At 45.1% G+C, this 19,183-nt stretch overlaps 1 protein-coding gene across 1 annotated transcript in view; it reads right to left on the minus strand.

Annotated features, from left to right (window-relative positions):
- Window positions 1-396: 396 nt before the first annotated feature.
- Window positions 397-19,183, minus strand: part of Ism1 (isthmin 1) — a 76,235-nt gene continuing 57,448 nt past the window's right edge. The window contains exons 4-6 of the mRNA XM_021642556.2: window positions 14,550-14,693; window positions 11,349-11,438; window positions 397-4,416 (exon numbers count right to left, since the gene is read on the minus strand). Coding sequence (XP_021498231.1) covers window positions 3,899-4,416; window positions 11,349-11,438; window positions 14,550-14,693 — 752 coding nt within the window. The 3' untranslated portion in view covers window positions 397-3,898. The remainder of the gene's footprint in view (window positions 4,417-11,348; window positions 11,439-14,549; window positions 14,694-19,183) is intronic.

Raw genomic sequence — 19,183 nt, forward strand, 5'->3', positions numbered from 1 at the left:
CAACCGAAATGTCCTTCAGCTGATAGTTAATGAAAATATGGTGACATATTACTACAGAATGCTATTAATCTATAAAGTAAAAGAAAATCATGAACTTTTCAGGTAAATTGATAGAACTAGAAAATATTGAGGTAAACCAGACCCAGAGAGGCAAAAGTCACACTCTCTCTTATCTGAGGCTCCTAGTTCTAAATCTTCAGTTGTGAGTAAATATCCTGGAGCAACTGTAGAAACGAGGAGAGAATAAAAAGGCCCACTGCTGGGGTTTGGAGTGGCGAACGGTAGAGGGGGACTATCTCTCTACTAATTTGATGGGGAAGTGGGAAAGTTGGGAGACTAATTAAAGAGGGGGAGGGAGATAAATATAGGATGACAAAATAACAGTATGAAAGTAAGGATGTTTTAAAAATTTATAAGGAACCATACTATGAACAATATACTTACAATATACGTACAATATACTTATGTTGGCAAATAAATATATGTATTTAGGTTAGAAGAAAATTTCCCATCTGGGCTGATAATGCTCCTTTCAAGAGCCAAAGACCTTCTAACAAGTTTGTTCTGTCAACATAAAGTGTGAGAAGCCCTTTTTTAGAGTTGTTGGTCAGGGCTGTCCAAGAGACTCTCAAAACATTACTTTCTATCGTGATTACTCGTTTACAATCAAAAGTATGAGGTAAGTCCCAGTTGCTGAAGCTACCATGCACTTCAGACATGTGGGCCAGAGGCTCCTGATCAGGAACCTCTGAAAGCTTCCCCATGGATGCCAATCTTAATGGTACCAGAAGGCACCATGCAAGCCTCCGAAAGAGGCAACAGCCAGTCCTCTCCAGCTATGAGGCCTATAAAACCACGGCAATGACCAGCACAGCAGGAGAACCGTGAAGATACAGGGCATGTATACCTTGGCATAACTGGACTTAAGACTCACTGAAAAGGAGATGAATAATGCCTGGTTATTGGAAAACTAATCAACTATCCTACAAAGGCTATTAAAGTCATAAATTTTGGAGGAGAACACACAACTGCCATTTTGCTAAACAAGCAGAATCCATAACTACATTCTAAATATTGGTCCTCACACTCACAGATAAATACAGTCCTCACACTCATAAAAAAATTCTCTTTGCAATAAATGAAGACTGTTACAGAAAACCACAACCAATCAAAATGTGACACCCAGGCCCAGTGGCTACATCTACAAAACACTCCTGCGCCCAAAGCTCAGGGATCATTGCGGACCGGGGGGAGGAAGTGGAAAACAAGAGTATCAGGGATTTTGCTGGAAGACTGTGTCTCCTAAGAATGCCAGAAGCTACACCCAGAAGTCTCCCCAGTAGGACTGCTGAGCTGTGAACTGAAAACAGACAGGACAATAGCCATGCCAAAGAGGACAGGAAAAGCCCAAGAGGCCTTAACCTTCTACAAAAAGCTACAGATAACTGAAAAATGCTGAGAGTAGAAGAAATCATCTTCCCTAGGGAAGAACACACCAACTGATTATTCAATACCAAATGATCAGCCCTGAAAACAGACTGAGCTTGTTGTACATGTGTGTTTAGGAACACACACACACACACAGCCAATCAGTAATCAATGAACAAGAGAACGAAGAGGGATATGGAGGGAAGAAAGGGAAGGGTGAAATGATGTAATTCCATTATAATATCAACAAAATAAAAGGAACAATTTTTAAAATCACTTAAAATTACCAGAAAAAATCCCACCCCTCTCCTGGAGCCTTCAGGTGCCTTTCTGACCTCCAGAAGGATCTGTCCACAACCTTGAACTTCCTTCAGGATACCCAGCAGGCCTTGCTGCAGAACATTCTTATGCCTCCTTGCTACTCAACTGAACTTCCCAAGGACCTTACTTCTTGCTTCTGCTTGCGTGTGTCCTGACAAGAAACTGACCAGCTCAAAAGCAGTATGTTCTATTTCCAGCCAATTCTCTTTTTGAAGATTTTTTCTCTAGTATTGCAAACCAAGCACTCTCCTCTGATCCATGACCATCCATTCTCTCCACTGGCTCAGTTAGCATTCCTTCAAGTGTGAACAAGACCTCAAAAAAAAAAGGTGTTTATTTTTGTGTCTATGTGAGTGTCTTCATGGATGTTGTGTACCATGCATTCCTGGTGTTCCGAGAGGCCAGAAGTGTCAGAACCCAGGAAATGTTACAAATAAGTGTGAGCCACCACGTGGGTGCTAGGAAACAAACCCAGGTCCTTTGCAACAGCGGTAAGTGCTCTTCACCACTACTGAACCATCTCTCCAGCCCTCAACCAGCCTTGCTATTTTGTCACTAGATGCAGAACCTGAATATAAATAATCTAATGGGCAGTATCTCAGGAAACAATTCATTCTGGCATATAAAGAACTGAGAAGAGCTTTTCTGTAAGAACATACTTTTACCAGGAGAACTTGAGTGTGTGGTCAAGAATACCAAAGTCACCAGGGATACAAGAACACCAAGCTAGCCTTTCACAAAGAACATGTCAAATATGGTTTATACATTCTGACCTTTGGTTTCTCTCATTTGGAAAAACAGTAACTTGCATTGTAAGTAGTTCTACCTATTACTTGTATTTATTTTTGTCTAGACGCAGCCTTGCCTATCTTAAGTCTTTGCTCTTAGTTCTGGATGAGGAAAGAAAAATCATATGTGTGCCAATTAGCCTGAGCCGTTTGGGGGGGGGGCTGGGGAGATGCTCTTGATGCCAAAGACGCTATGACATACCCTGGCCACCACTAAGTCCATTTGTGAGTCTTTTATTCCCTCCTGGTTGAAGCTTTCTCCTCATAGAAGCCTGGCTTCACTTGGAGTCATTTCACTCTTTGAATCATAAATCAAGGATACAGGTAACACAGTTTATTATGACTTTATTATATAGTTATATATTTTCCTGGAGTTTTGCAAGTAAGAGATTGCATAAGAACCAACTCTTCAGCTGTACTCAAGTTCTACCCCACAAAAGTGGTCCATCTTAGAACTGCACAGTGCACAATAGCCAATGACTCAATAAATACTTTACAAAAATAATGCAGTTTTTTCTTAAAACATAAAAAATTACCATTTCCCAGATTTCAGCTCACATCACCCCCTTCTATATTTATTTACTGGGAATATAATGGTAGAGAAAAGTTGTTACATTAAAATAAAATAGACAAAACAATCCATATTCTTTTCCCATTTGTTTTGCTTTTTCTTTGGAAGTGCCGCTCCTGGCTTTATGCCTGAACTTCTGTAGTCTTCTGAGCCTGTTAGGACAGAGCAGAGGCGCTGCTGGGCTCCTTAGTGGAATTACACTGGTCATTTATTTTAAGGCCATTTAAAGCCATGCCTTAGATCTGACTCCACTCACTTACTGCCCACCCCTTGCCTAGTCTAAGACAAGAAACTGTCGGAATCTGTGGCTCAGCAGACACCCCACGACTAACCAACACCTGGTGTAAGGTGGCTGTTTATTGCTTTGGTGCATTTCCGCTGCAAAATTCCTTTTTCTCTTCATCCCCCCAAGTCCTTTTCTTTTTGAACTCCCTCAGAAGCGATTAAATAATTTTTACAAGGACAACTCCAGAGAAAAGGTTATGTGTAAGTCACATTTGTATTAAATAAGTTATATATAAAAACTGCTTATAATGTTTACAACCTCAGTCTCTGTGGAGTGGGAATGGAATCACACCCACCATTGCTCCCAGGTTCCTCTTCCTGCCCACACACCCACCAGGAGGGCTTCCTACGTGGTTTGTAGGTCCTCCAGACCTGCTGCATACCTCTAGTGTACTTATAAAACTATTCACGTGGAATATACAGATATACAGACGTGGATGAGAAGAACGGGGTGCCAGTTGGCAGATCAGTGCTGTGCGTCTGTGTCTCGGACCCCAGCGGCGCGCTAGTACTCCCGGGCTTCTCGGAACTGTCTGGCGTAGTCCTCGTCAGAAGGGCTCTCGGTGCAGCTCTGCCCGTTGTTGGGGGGGCGGGCCTCGTTGTACCTGCTCCAGTCGCCCTTGCAGATGATCCAGGGCAGGACGTCCACCTTGTAGTGGAGCTCAGCAGAGAACTCGGTGCTGATGAGATTGGGTGTGCCTGCCCCTTTGCCCCTGGTGATGAGCTGCATGTTGTCACCATAGCAGCAGTGCTGGGCGGCCAGCGTGGTACTCTCCAGGGACAGCATGGAGCGGATGCAGTACCGCGCGGTAGGCTTGTAGATCTCCAGCTTCTCTTTGGGCCCACTCGCATCCTTCCACCGGAAGTCCTTGTGCTTGATGTGGTCAAAGATGTCGGCCGTGCTGTAGGCCACCTCAGTGGGGTAGGAGCAAGGGCAGCTGGGCAGGTCATTGATAACCTTGTGCATGTATTTCTTTAAGAACTCGCTTTTGCAGCTCATCCATCGCTCACAGCTGTCCATGTCTGAAAAAGAGCGGAAAAGAAACCTCCCTCAGAACATGCTAAACTTTCTAGGCGGCTGATCCTAAAGCCAACAGTGTCCTTCCTCAGCATCGGAGACTCCAGGGCACCCACAACCACCAGGCATCGTGGCCATTCCAATGTCCCCTGAACTTGGCAAATTTGTTTATAAGACACCTTCCCAACGCCTGACTTTCTACTGTGAGGAATTTTCAAACACCAACACAGAGGAGCAAAGAGAATTCACTGATAGAATGACTAACAATATTCTATAGCTTATATTTAATGGTCAGTGCATTTTGACACACCTTTTGGAATTTTGTGTGGAAACATATGCTATCATTTCTAAATTTAAAACATCTTCCAAGAATGTCTAAACCAAACCACATCTCAACAAACTCCCCAATAAAATCCTCAAACATAAAACAAAAATACAGAATATCATAACAGATAATCAAAGGCTAATAATACATCCTAACAAAATTAGCTAATTATGAGAGCTTTACTGAATTGCCTCAGTAAGTGGTAATATGGCGGGAAGGCCTCAAGGGACCATTTGTAGAGTTAAATTTATTTTACTTCTGCTACTCACTTAATTGTTTAAAACATAATTCATCTCCTAACTGCTGGACCTTGATCATCACTGTATCCAAATTTGTAGGTTAAGGTGCTTCAAAGGGGTCAGAACACAGAGGTGACACGTTTGGTCTTTAAAGCTTAAGAAGAACTTGACTAGCTGTAAATACTTAAGAATTTATGGATTCCTGTTATATATTGGTCAAATACTCCTTTTACTTGGTTACAGTTTGGTGGTTTTATTTATTTATTTTTTCTTTTTGGGTGCGGTTTTAACTTTTCTTGTTTTTGGAGGTTTTGTGGTTGTATTGGGTTTTTTTTTTTGAGAAAGAATTTAAAGTTGGATGGTTTAGAAGGGGAGATGATCTGGAAGGCACCTGGAGGGAGGGAAGTGCATGATCAAAATGTATTTAAATTTAAAAATTGTTTTAAATAATGAAAAATAATTTATGAATTTTAAATTCTTATTTATTTATTTATTTATTTATTTATGACAGTTTTTTTTTTTTTGTGTAGACCCAGCTGGCATCGAACTGACAGAATCTGCCTGCCTCTGTCTCCTAAGTGCTGGGATTAAAGGCGTGTGTCACAATGCCTGGCTATGGATTTCAATTCTGATTGTGCATTCCTGGACTTTTTTAAGAACTGAAATTTGAACACGCTCTTTTCGTATTGCCCCTCCACGACAACTGGCCAGGGTGTAGGTGAGCAGCATCACCCCACGTGGCTAGGACAGGAGGTTCCCAAGTCAGCCTAGCGCCTGCCTGATCACTCACAGGGGTTCTCATGATCCTTCAGTTGTGGGGGCAAGAATATTTGATTCAATGTGTGTCTTAGTTTGGTATTGCTCAGACTCTGAGGCCAAGATGCTGGTAGAGATGGACTTTGGTTATGATCTCCAAAGGGGTGGGCCCTCAATACAAGGCAGGGATCAAACCTTGTGAGAAGCGAGTACAGTCTCCCTGTAGCTTAGTAACTTGAAAAACCTTCTTAGGATTCCCCTCAACGGCAATATCATACTTTTATTAAGAACTTCATTTCAGATCAGGTGTGAGCATATAAGCTGAGGCACAGGCAGGAGGATCACAAATTTAAGGCCTGCCTTGTCAGAAAATAAGTTTAAGACAAAACTGGTATAGAGAATAAGTGCAAGGCCAACCTGATCTACAGAATGAGTCAAGACTAGCCTGGGCAACTCAGACCCTCTCTCAGGATAAAAAGTACAAGATGGCTAGGAATGTGAGTAGGCCCGATGTCTGAGCCTCAAAGGACCTTGTCTTGGAAAACAACAATATTAAGAATATATGTACTTTCCCATCTCTGCCATCCTGCAACCCCTTTTCTCTTCGAACTTAGATGATACTCGTGGTTGCTGTCTCCATTTATAAATGATAAGCTCAAACATAGACTGTTTTTTTTTTTTTCTTTTCTTGCTCGTGATTAGTTGAACTGCTTGGCCACACTGACTGATCAGAACAGAACACATCTTAACCAAACTTTATTAACCCACTGTCCCTACTCCAAGCCCCAGACTTTGGCCTTCACTGAGCTAGCTCACAGCTTTTCTATCGGGATCCCTTCTGAAACTAGGCTGGCTGGCCCCAGGAAAAAGCACCGTTGGATCTGCTGTTCCACCTTGCCACACTTCCACCCCATTTCCCACTGTTACAGTGGGATCTTGAGTGCCCATCAATAGCCCAATATTGATAGCTTGGTCCCCAGCCTGCGGCACTACTGAGAGGTAGCAGAACTCATAGGAATAGCAGTTCCTGTCATCACAAGGCATCCATCTTGGGACGACAGTCCCTTTCGTTCTCCCTTTCCCTCCCTGGTTGCCATGGGATGTACAGCCTCCTCACACCTGCTCACTGTGACATCACGCTTTGCCGCAGGCCCAACAGCGACAGGCCACACCGTAAACTGAGACTAGAGGCCCAAACAAACCTTCCTTCCTTCTCAGCTGTTTTTTCTTTCAAGTACTTTTTTTTTTCAGTGACGTAAAGTGACCGATGCAGACACCACTGGGCTCTTCCTGGCTTTATTTACTTCCCCATAAAAGAAAACCCTGTTTGCCCTAGGCGTTTTTCTGTGGTTTTGAGACAGTCTCATGGTGTGGGGGACTCACTTCCGCCTCTGAATTCTAGGATGACACACAGGTACCACACAGTACATGGCTTTCTTGTCTAAAGCAAAACATTTCAAGACTGAAATGAAATGCTCTTTCTGATACAGTAGGTCAGGAATAGATTTAGCTGCCTTTCACATAATGTTGGTGATGAGCTGTGGTACCGACTTCCTCTTCAGAGCTCCAAGAAGAAAGTCACCATCCCCCATCATCCAGGTCATACTTGCCCTAGAGGCAAATGACCAAGCATGGAGGAAATGCTCTCTGGCTTCCCGTCCGGCTCCCCTTGGCTAAGCATTCTCTGTTGGACAGGACTGGGTTGTTTTTTTCCTCCCCAGTTCTTTCATCCCTTCCTCAGGTGTCGTATTGTCACCTTGTATGCTTGCTCCCATCTGGTACATGTTACTTGCAAACCCAAACTGATATAAACTCTGGTAGGAGGTGGGAGGAGATGGGGAAGGCCTGCAGCCAAGCACTGACTGTAAAAACCAATCTTAAGCAGTGAAACAAATCTGATGGGGGACTAGTGAGATGGGTTAGGGCATCGAGTGCTTGCTGCCAACCCTGAGGCATTGGGTTCAGCTCCCCGGAGCTGGTGAAGAAGCTGGGTGCAGAGGAACATGTTTGGAATCCAGCACTTGGGGGCAGGGTAGAGACACGTTGGTCGTGAGGGGTCTCAGGCCAGCTAGTCTAGCTGAAAGAGCAGGCTGAGCTCCTGGTACTGTGAGGGGCCTTGTCTCACAAAGTTAAGATGGAGAAGATCTGATACTGAACTCTGGCCTCCACATGTACACATATGGGCAAACATGCATGCACACCAGACTGACAGAGAGGGAGGGGAGAAAGGAGAGAGAAGAGGAATGAGGACGATTGGGGCTGAGGACACTTTCGGGCACTTCCTTTTCCTTTGGAGAAGAAGGCACAAAAGAACAAGGTTTGTGTCAGGCATGGAGAGCGCGTTCACTCTTACCCAGAGGCCCCGGAGCCACTGAACACAGTGAAATGTAGCAGCTGAGCTGCGTGGTGAGACCACTGACCCAGTGCCGAGTCCAGGGTGGCATCAATGGTGAGAGCACAGAGCAGGTAAGCTTAGTAACAGCAGCTTGCGTCAGGACGGTCCACAATTGCTGATGTCAGTGGCTATCAATGGTGAGAGCACAGAGCAGGTAAGCTTAGTAACAGCAGCTTGCGTCAGGACGGTCCACAATTGCTGATGTCAGTGGCTATCAATGGTGAGAGCACAGAGCAGGTAAGCTTAGTAACAGCAGCTTGCGTCAGGACGGTCCACAATTGCTGATGTCAGTGGCTTCGAAGTCGGTGGGCAGTGAGTTAAGGCAGGGAGATGACCGCTGTTTTGGGTCAGATGTCTGGGAGACTAGGATGCTTATGCATGGGACCCCGAGGTCAGGACATAGGGTCAAGCTCTCCATCAGTGAGATGGGAAGGGGGAACTGGAACATTTTTCACGAGTCCACAGAGCTCTGGTGTGAGACTGGCTCCTCATTTTAACATGGCTGGGAGGAAAGCCCAACTTCTCAGCAGCTGTGTGACTGTGGACATTTCAGTTTGCTGGGTTTCTGCTGTCTGTCAAGTTCGCATGAAGACAGGACTTGTCTGACGAACTTGGTCTGGAGGATCAGTGGCAGGGGAGGTGGACAGTACGCTCTCCTGGGGAGGGACAGCTAGCACACGCAGCGGCTCCTCTGTTCTCTGAGTTCTAGGATTTCTCAGCTGTGTCTCCTTGTCTCCACAGTCACTCAGTGGTGTAGTTCCATTCTGGAAGGACCTGGGAAGTCACAGGCTCTTCTTGGAAGGGCAGGGCCTTCAGAAACACACTTAGGGGTTCCGAGAAAATGGCATTACATTTTCCAAGGTGGGAGACTACTGCAATTCTTGTGCCTATAGGACCTTTGTTGACTGGTTTTCATTTTTTAAAACGTACTTAGACAGGGTATTCGGTGTGAGGGGCCTGCTTAAATTTGGGAGACAGTCACCTTGCTGGATTCTGCAGTCACCTGTGAGGTGCGCTGCTGTCTTGTTCCATCTTACAGATGAGAAACTCAAGGCAGTGTTAGCTTAAGTAGCTTGACATGTGGCAACCCAGTGTTTCCCATCTGCTTGTCTCGTTTTCTGTTTGCCCACAAGTGTGTCTCCATCCCATGACACACTTGTCCTGACACATGTGGACTGTATCACGTAAACCTTTCACCCATTATTTGTGTGTAGATTGCCCAATAGGAGGACCCATCATTGGAGCACACAGGGGAGGAGGTAAGGCTAGAATGATCTGCTGGTTCATCTCTTATTGCACGTTGTCCGCATCCTTTTGCTGGGACTGTGGGCAGACGGCTCCCACTATGAGCTGTGCTTGCTGCTCCTACCTGGGTACCATGAGGTCAAGAACTGTCAGGGCTCTCCATTTTTGTCAGTCCTGGGCTTCCCTTCTTGGTTTACATCAACTCTGTTCATAGTTGTACAAATTGTCCCTCACTAAATACTCACCAGCTTCCTACGTACTCAATTCATTTTGCCCTGGATTCTGGTTGAACAGGTCTACTCTGGATACTCTGGCATCCTTTGTGTTGGATGGGGCCTTATGCCTTGCCCTATACATGTCATTTGAGGAGACAGGAAGAACTTCTTTGTCTCCTAAAAACCATGTCTAATGTTCTTCCATTTTATGTAAAACTCACACCTTTAAAGTCAGCTTAAAAAATAAATCCAGTGAACTGTGTTTGCAGAAGGCTCTTGTTAAATAAATGTAATTTCTCTGTGTATGTGAGGAGAGGGGTGGGTGGAGGTCCTACCATCACAGACTTTCTAAACTGTCCTGAGTCTGGCTTACAGACACATTTAAATGATTTGTTTTAAAAATAAATTATTAACAAGCATTGTGAAAGTCAATGTACATTTTAGCTAAACCAGATCTGGGACCTGCCTTGGAAAATTACTCTGTCTAGTGGTAATGGGTTGATATTCACCTCATGATGGTTAAGGTCTTTCAGAAAAGATACTCTTAGTTCTTTGAGAATTTTGATCACATTCCCCTCCCCCACTCTTCCCAGAGCCACCCTCCTTCCTAACTCCCCTTCTTCTCCCATCAAGACCAGTTTGTGTAATTCAAGTGTTCTTGGCATGGTCTTCACTGTAGCATGCTCAGCTTAGCAGAGGCCACACCCTTAGAGAAAACTGACTGTCCTTCTCCCAGCAGCCTTCACTGTGGAGGCCACCTCAGCTGGGGGAGGATAGAGGAGTGTCACTCCTCTCCGCCCCCCCCATGCTGAGGCCGATATTGTTTATTGCTTCTTTTTATCAGAGTGCTGGCACTGGTTTTTTTTTTTTTTCAGTTATTCTTTGTTTTCTAGACTATTCTGCTGAGACCCTTGACTGACTCCTATAGTTCTCTAAGAAAGACAGAAAATTACATCTCAAAATAGTTGGGCTAGGAAACAAAAAGGGACTTAGGCCTGCTCCATTTCATCTGAGGATGTAGGGCAGACTTGAGTTTACAAAAGAATCTTCAGGAGAAAAGAAGTGGGACAGAAGGAATCTTACTCTTTTATGCCACGGAATGGCATCCGGAAGTAGACAAAGCTGTGCTGAAAAGCAAGCTCGCAGCCGAGTGGGCGCTTTCTGCTGTGTTCATTCAGGCTGTTGCTTCTGACACACACACACACACACGCACACTCCCTCACACACACAGGCACACACACACGCGCACACACACGCGCACACACACACACACACACACACAGGCACACACACACACGCACACACACATGCACACACACAAACACACACACACACACGGTGACTCTTTTTAATGGAAAATTCTTGCAATGGAGGGAAGTGTATAATTTTGAAAAACTTCCTCCTCCCTCCTTTCCTCTGCTGAAGGTTTCCTCTTACCGGATGCGGGGTAAGGACAGAGCTCTTTGGGCACCTATTTTGTGCTAGGACGAGGGTGGGCTCCAACCCATGTCTCGCTTTGGAGCCTCTGCCAGTTGCTCACAAAGGTACTGCTGAGTGTGGCCTGGTGGAGGAGGGATGAGGCTGCTCCCTCTTGCTTGGAGTCTATTCAGTGAGCAAGAAATATATTGGAAACACCAGACCTCAAAGGGAAAAACGAAACATTTTCACAGGTCCCAGGATGGCACTGAAGAAGCAAAATGAATCTCCAAAGCACTGAACCAATATTTGGATTTAAAACAAAAACAAAAACAAAACCTCTTACCAACTTCAAACAACTTGGTGGCATTAAACTCCTCGTTTCCCTCAAGCAGGCTCACTTCCGTGGCTGCTGTCCTGAAAGTGTCTTCAATTCCTAAACACAGACAAGAGCTCATTTTCCCCCAGTTATAGGAAAAAAATCACCATCCCCACTCCCTGCTCCCCCCAGTTCAAAACAAACACACCTGAACAAAGGCTTTTTGTATTCATTACTAGTCACGGGTAGATACGTGCCAGCAGAGGAAACAGTAAAAAGCAGGTAGCCAGGCATAAAACACATTAAAACCCCAGATTCTATTCACAGCTCGAAGTCAGATCCAGGCCTGGATGAGACGCAGGCCTCAGCCTTTTGCTTGGGTATGAGGGTGGGTGGTGGTGGGGCACCTGTCAGGGTAGCTGCCGGGTGAGTGGCAGACAAGACCAGGGCAGCAGAGCACTCAATACCTTCTTTCTAAATGGCCGACTGTCTGGGTCTAAACCACCACTAGCTAGACCCAGGCAGGACACTTCATCTTTGTGTGCCTCGGTGTTCATGTCCCTCAGTGCAAGAGAGCTGAGCACCACCTCTCCCCTGCTGAGTCCATTGGGCTACGGGAGTGAGACATGGAGAGAGCATCTTCCTGGCAAAGAAGTGGAAGCGCGTGTTTCCTACCTCACTCCTATTGCTGCTTCAGAAAGGAGGTACCGAGAAACCCATTACCTGCTCTAAGGAACTCTGATCTGCTTCAAACCTTTCAGTTCCCTTACACCTCCGCTTGGAGTCACCACACCCAGTTCAGCTCCCATCAGAATAGGAGGTCTGTGCGGGGTAATCATGAGAGGGCAACACTTCTGTTGGCTTCGTTGTTGAGTGTGACCAGATATCCTTTAAGGGGTCACTCTGATGTTATGCTGGGTCCCTCAAGCGTTGACTGAGGAACATATTTATAAGAAATATTTGTTTTTATTTGTGTGTGTCTGTGTGTTATGTGTGTTCAGTGCCTGGGAAGATCAGAAGAGGGCATCGGATCCTCTGGAGCTGGCGTTTCGGGTGGTTGTGAACTGCCTGGCATTGGTACTCAGAACTGAAGGGGCAGCTGGTGCTTTCAGCCACCAGCCCATCTCTTCAGCCCCAAAGGGACATACTTTTACAGCATGATCCTTACCAAGACCACAATTATTATGGAATAGTTGCTTTCATCAAAAAGCAGATTCGATAAACCAAATAAGGAAGGGGACCCTGCTGAAAGCAACAGTTCCTATCCAAAGGGACCCTTGAGGATGGCACCTCCTAAAGCAGAAAGGCTGGAAAGACTGTGGGCAAGGACAGGCGAGAAGAAAATGCACACTCAGGGAAACTGGCTGCACTGCTCTGTGGTTTTGGTACCCAATAAGGAAACATACAGAATGGCAGAAGAAAAGAGCTTTTCCCTCACAGGAAATCCATGCCTACCGCCTTGGCTCTGTATCCTAGCTCTGACAATGCAGGCATGCCCCTACAACTCAAAGTAAAATCCTGCCTGTGTCTGTATGTGCCTGAGCCAGAGACCTTTCGTCATGGTGAAGGTAAAAGGGTGTACCAGTTAGGGCCATGGATTCAAATTCCATAATTATCATTTGTTGCTGGCTTTGAGTCTCAGTTTAGACAAATGCCAAACAAGTACAGTAATAAGTTTCTGTTCCATGGGGCAGTTTAGAGAATGAAATGAAATAACAAACCTACAAACCCTGGGACTGTGATTGGTACTTAAATACTCAGCACACTCCCATTCTTTCTTTATTACTATCTTTTTTCCTGTTTTTCTTCCACTCCTTAATCTTTATCTTCCTCCCACCCCTCCCTTCAGCCTCCTTTACTCCCCTCCCCCCTTCCTATGCTCTCCTATACCTTTGCTTTCTCCTTCCTTTTTCCTTTTTTTTTTTTTTTTTTTTTTTTTTGCTTGGTGCTAGGACTCTAACCCAGGGCCTCACATGGTCACATGGCTGGACAAATCCTTTACCATTTACCCACATGCCTAGACAATCTTCCTTTTCTTTATCTCAATATCATTTTGACCCTTTTCCGCATATTCTCCTTCTCTTCTTTACATTCTTTCTGGATAGCTCCTCTTCCTCCACGTGCTATTTTTACTGCTTTGTTGCTACCCAGCTAACACCCATTCCCAAGACCAGCTCAGCAATGAGCACAGGGAAGACTGGGAGAGGCAAGGCATCTGCAGGGCTGACATGGAGCCAGAGCCACCACTTCTTACATTTCGGCCCCATTTTCTTCGCACGCCCTTTGCCAGCATGCACCTCATTCCGCTCCCTCCTCCTCCCTCTCTTTAGAAAGCTCTTTGTGCTTCCACTTCTGTTTTGGTCCAAATGCCTCTGGTTTGAGATAGAATGTCTAGGAGTAGAAAAAGGAAGTCTGGGGTATGGGGATCATATTTTCTGCCTCTGAAATTTCTTTCAGATGAAGCCATTTGGAATGTGTGGCCCAAGATATCACTGTAGGCTGGTATTCTACCTGGCAATTGGGAACACTGTGTAACAATATCCCAGGGGTTGATAAGCTTTGTCTAAAGGACCAGGAGGCTCATAGTTCAGGTTCTGTGGTTCACTCATGGTCCTGGTCACCTCTGATCCTCCTCTGCTTTCTCCTGCTTGATCCTTCCACCAGTGTAGGTCTCTATACAAATAGGCCACATGCTTTATTTTGACAAACCACTTTGACAACTACAGTCACAATTATTGTTTAGTCCTAACATGATTTCTCACTAAGTCAGCAATTAACTGCTGTCGCAGTATAAGGTCACAATGAAAGGTTAGGTTGTCTGAGTTTGTTCCCTGGGAAGCCTTGGGCAACTCTCAGATCTTACTGACAGGGCTAACTCCATGGTTTTCCTGAGAATGAGAATCTACTCATGCTGTCTTCCTCATCAGAAATGAGTATCTGTTTTCACGCTATGAAAATCCCACTTCAAAGGTCCAAACTGACCAGAGTCTCCTTCAAGTTAAATGAGTACAATATGGCACTGTCCTTTAGTCCCAGCCACTGCAATTGTACTTAATGCTCAGGAAATCCGTCTTTTCATCCACCAAGCCTATCAGCTCTCTCTAGTTGTCCCACTCTGGCCAAAAGATTTATGAGGAAAATGGCTATCTTTTAGATAAGTTCTTCAAGTTTTAAAATATCTATGAAAACACTTTTCCTTTGAACTTGGAGCCACAGCTCTACAATTACCTGGGCAGTTGGGACGGTCACAGGTCCTGGACTCTGTGGCAATGCACGCATAGCCACAAGAACGGGTCCGTTTCTGGTTGCCATTCCCACAGGTGACGCTGCAGACAGACCAGAGACTCCAGTCACCCTCACCGTCTGTGGAATCTGGAAGGGAGCCAGGGAGAGGGTCATCATCCCCACCTGAAGAGTTCCCAACCTCCTGGTCAGGTTGCTGGTCATGCACTCTTCTGCTGTCATCACTCCCACCCCTGAAGGGACTGGATGCAGCCCAAGCTGAAAGGCTCACAGCTGTAGGCTCATTTGAGTGCTCAGCTTTGTGAAGATTAAGAAGGTGCAGCAATGTGATGAGCTGTACATGACCAGAGCCTAAACCTTGGGATGTAGCTTCCATCCTTGTCAAGGAATGTGGGAGAGAGGGAAAGAGGGAGGGGAGAGACAGAGAGGAGAGAGGGAGGGAGGGGAAAAGGAATGGAGGGGAAAGGAGGAGAGGGAGATGAAGAAAGAGGGAGGGAGATAGGGAAAGAGGAAGAAGAAGAGAGGAGAGAAGGGGAGGAGAGGTGGATTCTGTATAATCTAGTCTTACTTTGACTTCCAGTCTAATTTGATCTGGTAAATCCAATCACCATTAAAGAAGTTCAGGCTGAACAGATTTAAGAATGATGAGCTACCAGCAAGAATGGAGCCACACAAAGGACTGTAAAGACATCTGACAGTGGAAGGGAGGTTCCCAGTCCTTCTTTATAGACACTGAATGTAGCTGAAGCCATCAAGAGTAGAAGTGTCTCCTCTGGGGAATCTACCCAGCAGGGATGGACAGACAAGTTGCTTCCAGAGGGAGGAAGGTCTGAGACAGAATAGTCACTGCTTCTTCCTGGAACTTTGCAGACATGCTTGTATCAGTTGCACGACTGAATGCTTGCTGGACTTTCTGGGCCACTAAATCATGAGAAATAATGACTGCTATTTTTTTTTTTCTGGTGCCAAGTATAGGATGTTTTGTTACACAACAACAAATAACCAATATATTAACAGTAAATGTAGAAATAGCCCTTGAAGTCGTTATTCAGCATCTAGCTAATGAATATTAATTGAACTCTCACTACATGTCAAACACAATTCTAGCTGTGTGGGATATATTGTTAAGACTGGTTTTCAAGGCCCCTCGCCATGGTGGAATGAACAATGAATGCAAAATAGTAAATTATTTATTTTGTTAGAAGTTTTGAATGACATGGGAAAAGAAAGTAGACCACAGGAGAGGGGCTGGGAGGTAGGCACCTGATCAAGATCGACTTTGTCTTATTAGAAGTAAGTTAACAAATGTCCTAGAGTGAGGGGGCTTGACCAGCATTATCAGGCTAACAGCAAGGAAAGCCTGGGTTGTAGCATCCTGCCCTCGCTCTCTAAAATGTGGCTCTTCTCCAGTAACACCACTCCATCGTCATCTCTCCTGGCTTACCCACAGCTTCCAACAGCCTCAGGGCCACTGTGAGTGCCAAGCATGGGGCTCCAGTCTTGTGCCTTGAAGGGATGGGATACCCTTCATTCATAATAGGCTGTGGTGGTGGTTGTTACGTAAGCCCAGCAGGAATGTTCTCCACATGTTTCCACCTGAATCTCGAGTCCTGGGCCAGCCGCCAAGGCTGTTGTCTATATGATGCTCACTCTGAAGGTATTGTGGGCTATCACAGGGATCCTGAGCCTTCTCAGCCTACTGTTCAGAACTGGTGGGCGCGTGTGTGTCTGTGAATGACATTGTGATGCCCTCTTCCTTTACTGAGGGGAAAGCTTTCTCATGCCATACCTGCCCTCGGAAGCATCATTCATCTCTATCTTCTTTCATCAAAATAATTTTTCCAAACTTTGATTTCTTCTAAGAAATAGTTTCCCACACAGCCAACCAGATGTCCAAAGCTTGTGTTTTATGTTAGGTAACTGGGCATTGTTTTCCAGTGTGGACCCCTCTATTGTCTCCTTTGGGCATCTACCCAGTAGGGCTGGACAGACAAGTTGCTTTCAGAGGGAGAAAAGTCTGAGACAAAATAGTTAGTGTTCTTTCCCAGAACTTCACACACATGCCCGGATCAATTGCATAATTGCATGCTTGTCAGTGAGGTCATCTTTGTGCACTGAATTATATCACATGTGCACACCCTGTGTGTGCATACACTGCCTTTTATCCTGCACACACAAACAGGGCTAGATTTCATTAAAGGGAGCAACAAGAGGCACAAGTAAAGTTTCTCATATTTTCGTGCCATGAAAACAAAGAGACTAAGTTTGAAAAACAAACATTAAGTCATACAAGTTGAAAACATATCACTTGTGGAGGGAACAGCAGCGTAAGATCAAATCCAGTGGGGCCAAATGGTGTGCTGCTTGACTTTCTTTGGGCGCCATCACCAGACTCCAGGTCTTAGCTCACTATGGGGCCCATAATTGAATTTTTGCATTAGCTGGACTTCTTGCTTTGGTTTTCTTGATTTAAAAGACTGTGCTGGTTTCTTCTTACTGCTATGATAAAACTATGGCAAAAATAAAGCTAATGGAGAAAATGTTTTATTTCATCTTATGATTCACAGATTGTAATCCATCACCAAGGGGAGTCAGGGCGGGAACAGAAGCAGAGACCAGGAGGAGCAGTGCTTACCGCCTTGCTCCAATGCCTCGCTCAGCCTGCTTTCCTGACCACTTCAGGACCACCTGCGCACAGTGAGCCCTCCCACATCAGTCATAAATCAAGAGATGCCCTCACACGTGCACACGGGACAGGAAGAGGCAGTTCCACAGCTGAGGTTCCCTTTCCCAGGTGTCCTCTCGCTTGGGTCAATCTGACCAAAACTACACCGCACAATGATTAAACGCTAAGGCTGCAGTGGAGCGTATGAGAAAGGGTGGCCATAAATCCTTTCTCCACGTCCATTTCCTTGATTACACCTTTTCATGTTGCTTCTGGACCATGTGGTTTGCTTCAGCCAATGGAATGGTGGCAGATAGGATGCAAGCAGAGGCCTGTAAAATGTCTAAGCATGTAGACTTTTTTTTTTTTTTTAAGCTGGAGGGAACTATTCCATTACCATGTAAAGAGCCCAAGGGCACTAAGGACCACAAGGAGAGAGGCTCTGACCATCTCAAGCTCCCAATAGTCTAGCTGAGCCTCATCATTGCTACTGAGGTCACTGGAGACTTCAGTTCCAGCCAAGCCAGCCCATCCCACTCCAGATAAACATTCCATCTACCTGCACACTCCTGGGGGAGAGCCCTTCTTCTGTTGTTTAAAGCTGCTAAATTGGGTGATGGTAGTTTCTTTGTTGTTGTTTGTTGGGATATTAGCTAATTATATAGCCTGGGCTGGCCTCAAACTCACAATCCTCCTGCCTCCAGAATGCTAGGATTGCATGAAGTAGTTTCCTCTAAAACCTGTTAGAAATACGTCACAAAATCTATCCTAAAATGTGTTATCTGCAAGTAGCCATCAAAAACTTAATTTATTTTACCAGTAGGTGGCCTTCTTCATGTCCTTAACTGCTCACAAATTAGCCATGTGATAAATCATTTCAATGGGGGAGCAATCTCCCAAGAAAATCTTCACTCCTGAGCCTCTGCCACACACTAGTCCAGATCAGCATCTATCAAAATCATTCATGGGATTCCTGTTTCATGAGGTCAAAGGGCAGAATAAGAATTTCTGGAACACATCTTTCTGGGGAGAAATCCTTTCTGATTTAATGTCAGACGGAAGAAGTTGTAACATAGATAGAAGGTAAACCTAATTTATGATGCTGGAAACACAAGTGAGGTCACTGTAAGTCAGCTTGGCCGGGAGGGAGTATGGCTTGGAGCAGAAAACGAGCCTCAGCCACAATAATTGCAAAGACAACAATGACAACAAGAACAAACTGTTCCTGAGACTATTTCTGTGGCATGTTGACAGCCCCAAGGACATCAAAGAGCTCAAGAAAGGAAGACAGGGCCCTGCCTTGCAGTGAGCTGGGAGCTGCTGTTCAAAGATGCTATTTGAGCTGGCAAAATCTTCCTTTTATAGTGTCAGGACAGTAGAGCTTTGGGGACCAGTTCTAGTGTAGGGGCTACTGAACTGACTGGAAATTGCCTGGACCTGGTCACCAGGAAGCCAGTACTGTTAGTCCTAGATGGTCATTTAATTTTCAGGATAAGTCTATGGCAGGAGGAATTATACTCCTTTTATGGGTAAGGAAACTGAAGATTATAATAAAACCTACGATACTTATGGATGTTCACATAGGTCAGACGGCTGGAATTATAGCTGAGGTCTGTCTATCCCCCCGTATCCTGCTGGCTATTCTGTCATTTCAGCAACCTTGTTTCTGACCCAAGTTAGCCTCCCCTTTAAAAGTGCTAATTGATACAGCCATACTAACATTACAAAGAACACTCTATAGAGAAAAAAAAAAAAACACTAAGAAATATTTTGCTAAAATTAGACCATGACAAGTTAACCTTTTCAAAGAATTGGATCCTGATGAAGGTTCCAATAATCATTACCCTCCCACCCTCACTGAGGTCAGTTTGGGGAATGGAAAACTACTGTGGATAGGAAGTACCGGCTTGGACCTCTGTTTGAAATGCTTGGTGTCATCCTTGTATCTGGCACT

This window comes from Meriones unguiculatus, chromosome 4 (assembly GCF_030254825.1).
Source record: "Meriones unguiculatus strain TT.TT164.6M chromosome 4, Bangor_MerUng_6.1, whole genome shotgun sequence".
In the NCBI taxonomy this organism is placed as follows: Eukaryota; Metazoa; Chordata; class Mammalia; order Rodentia; family Muridae; genus Meriones; species Meriones unguiculatus.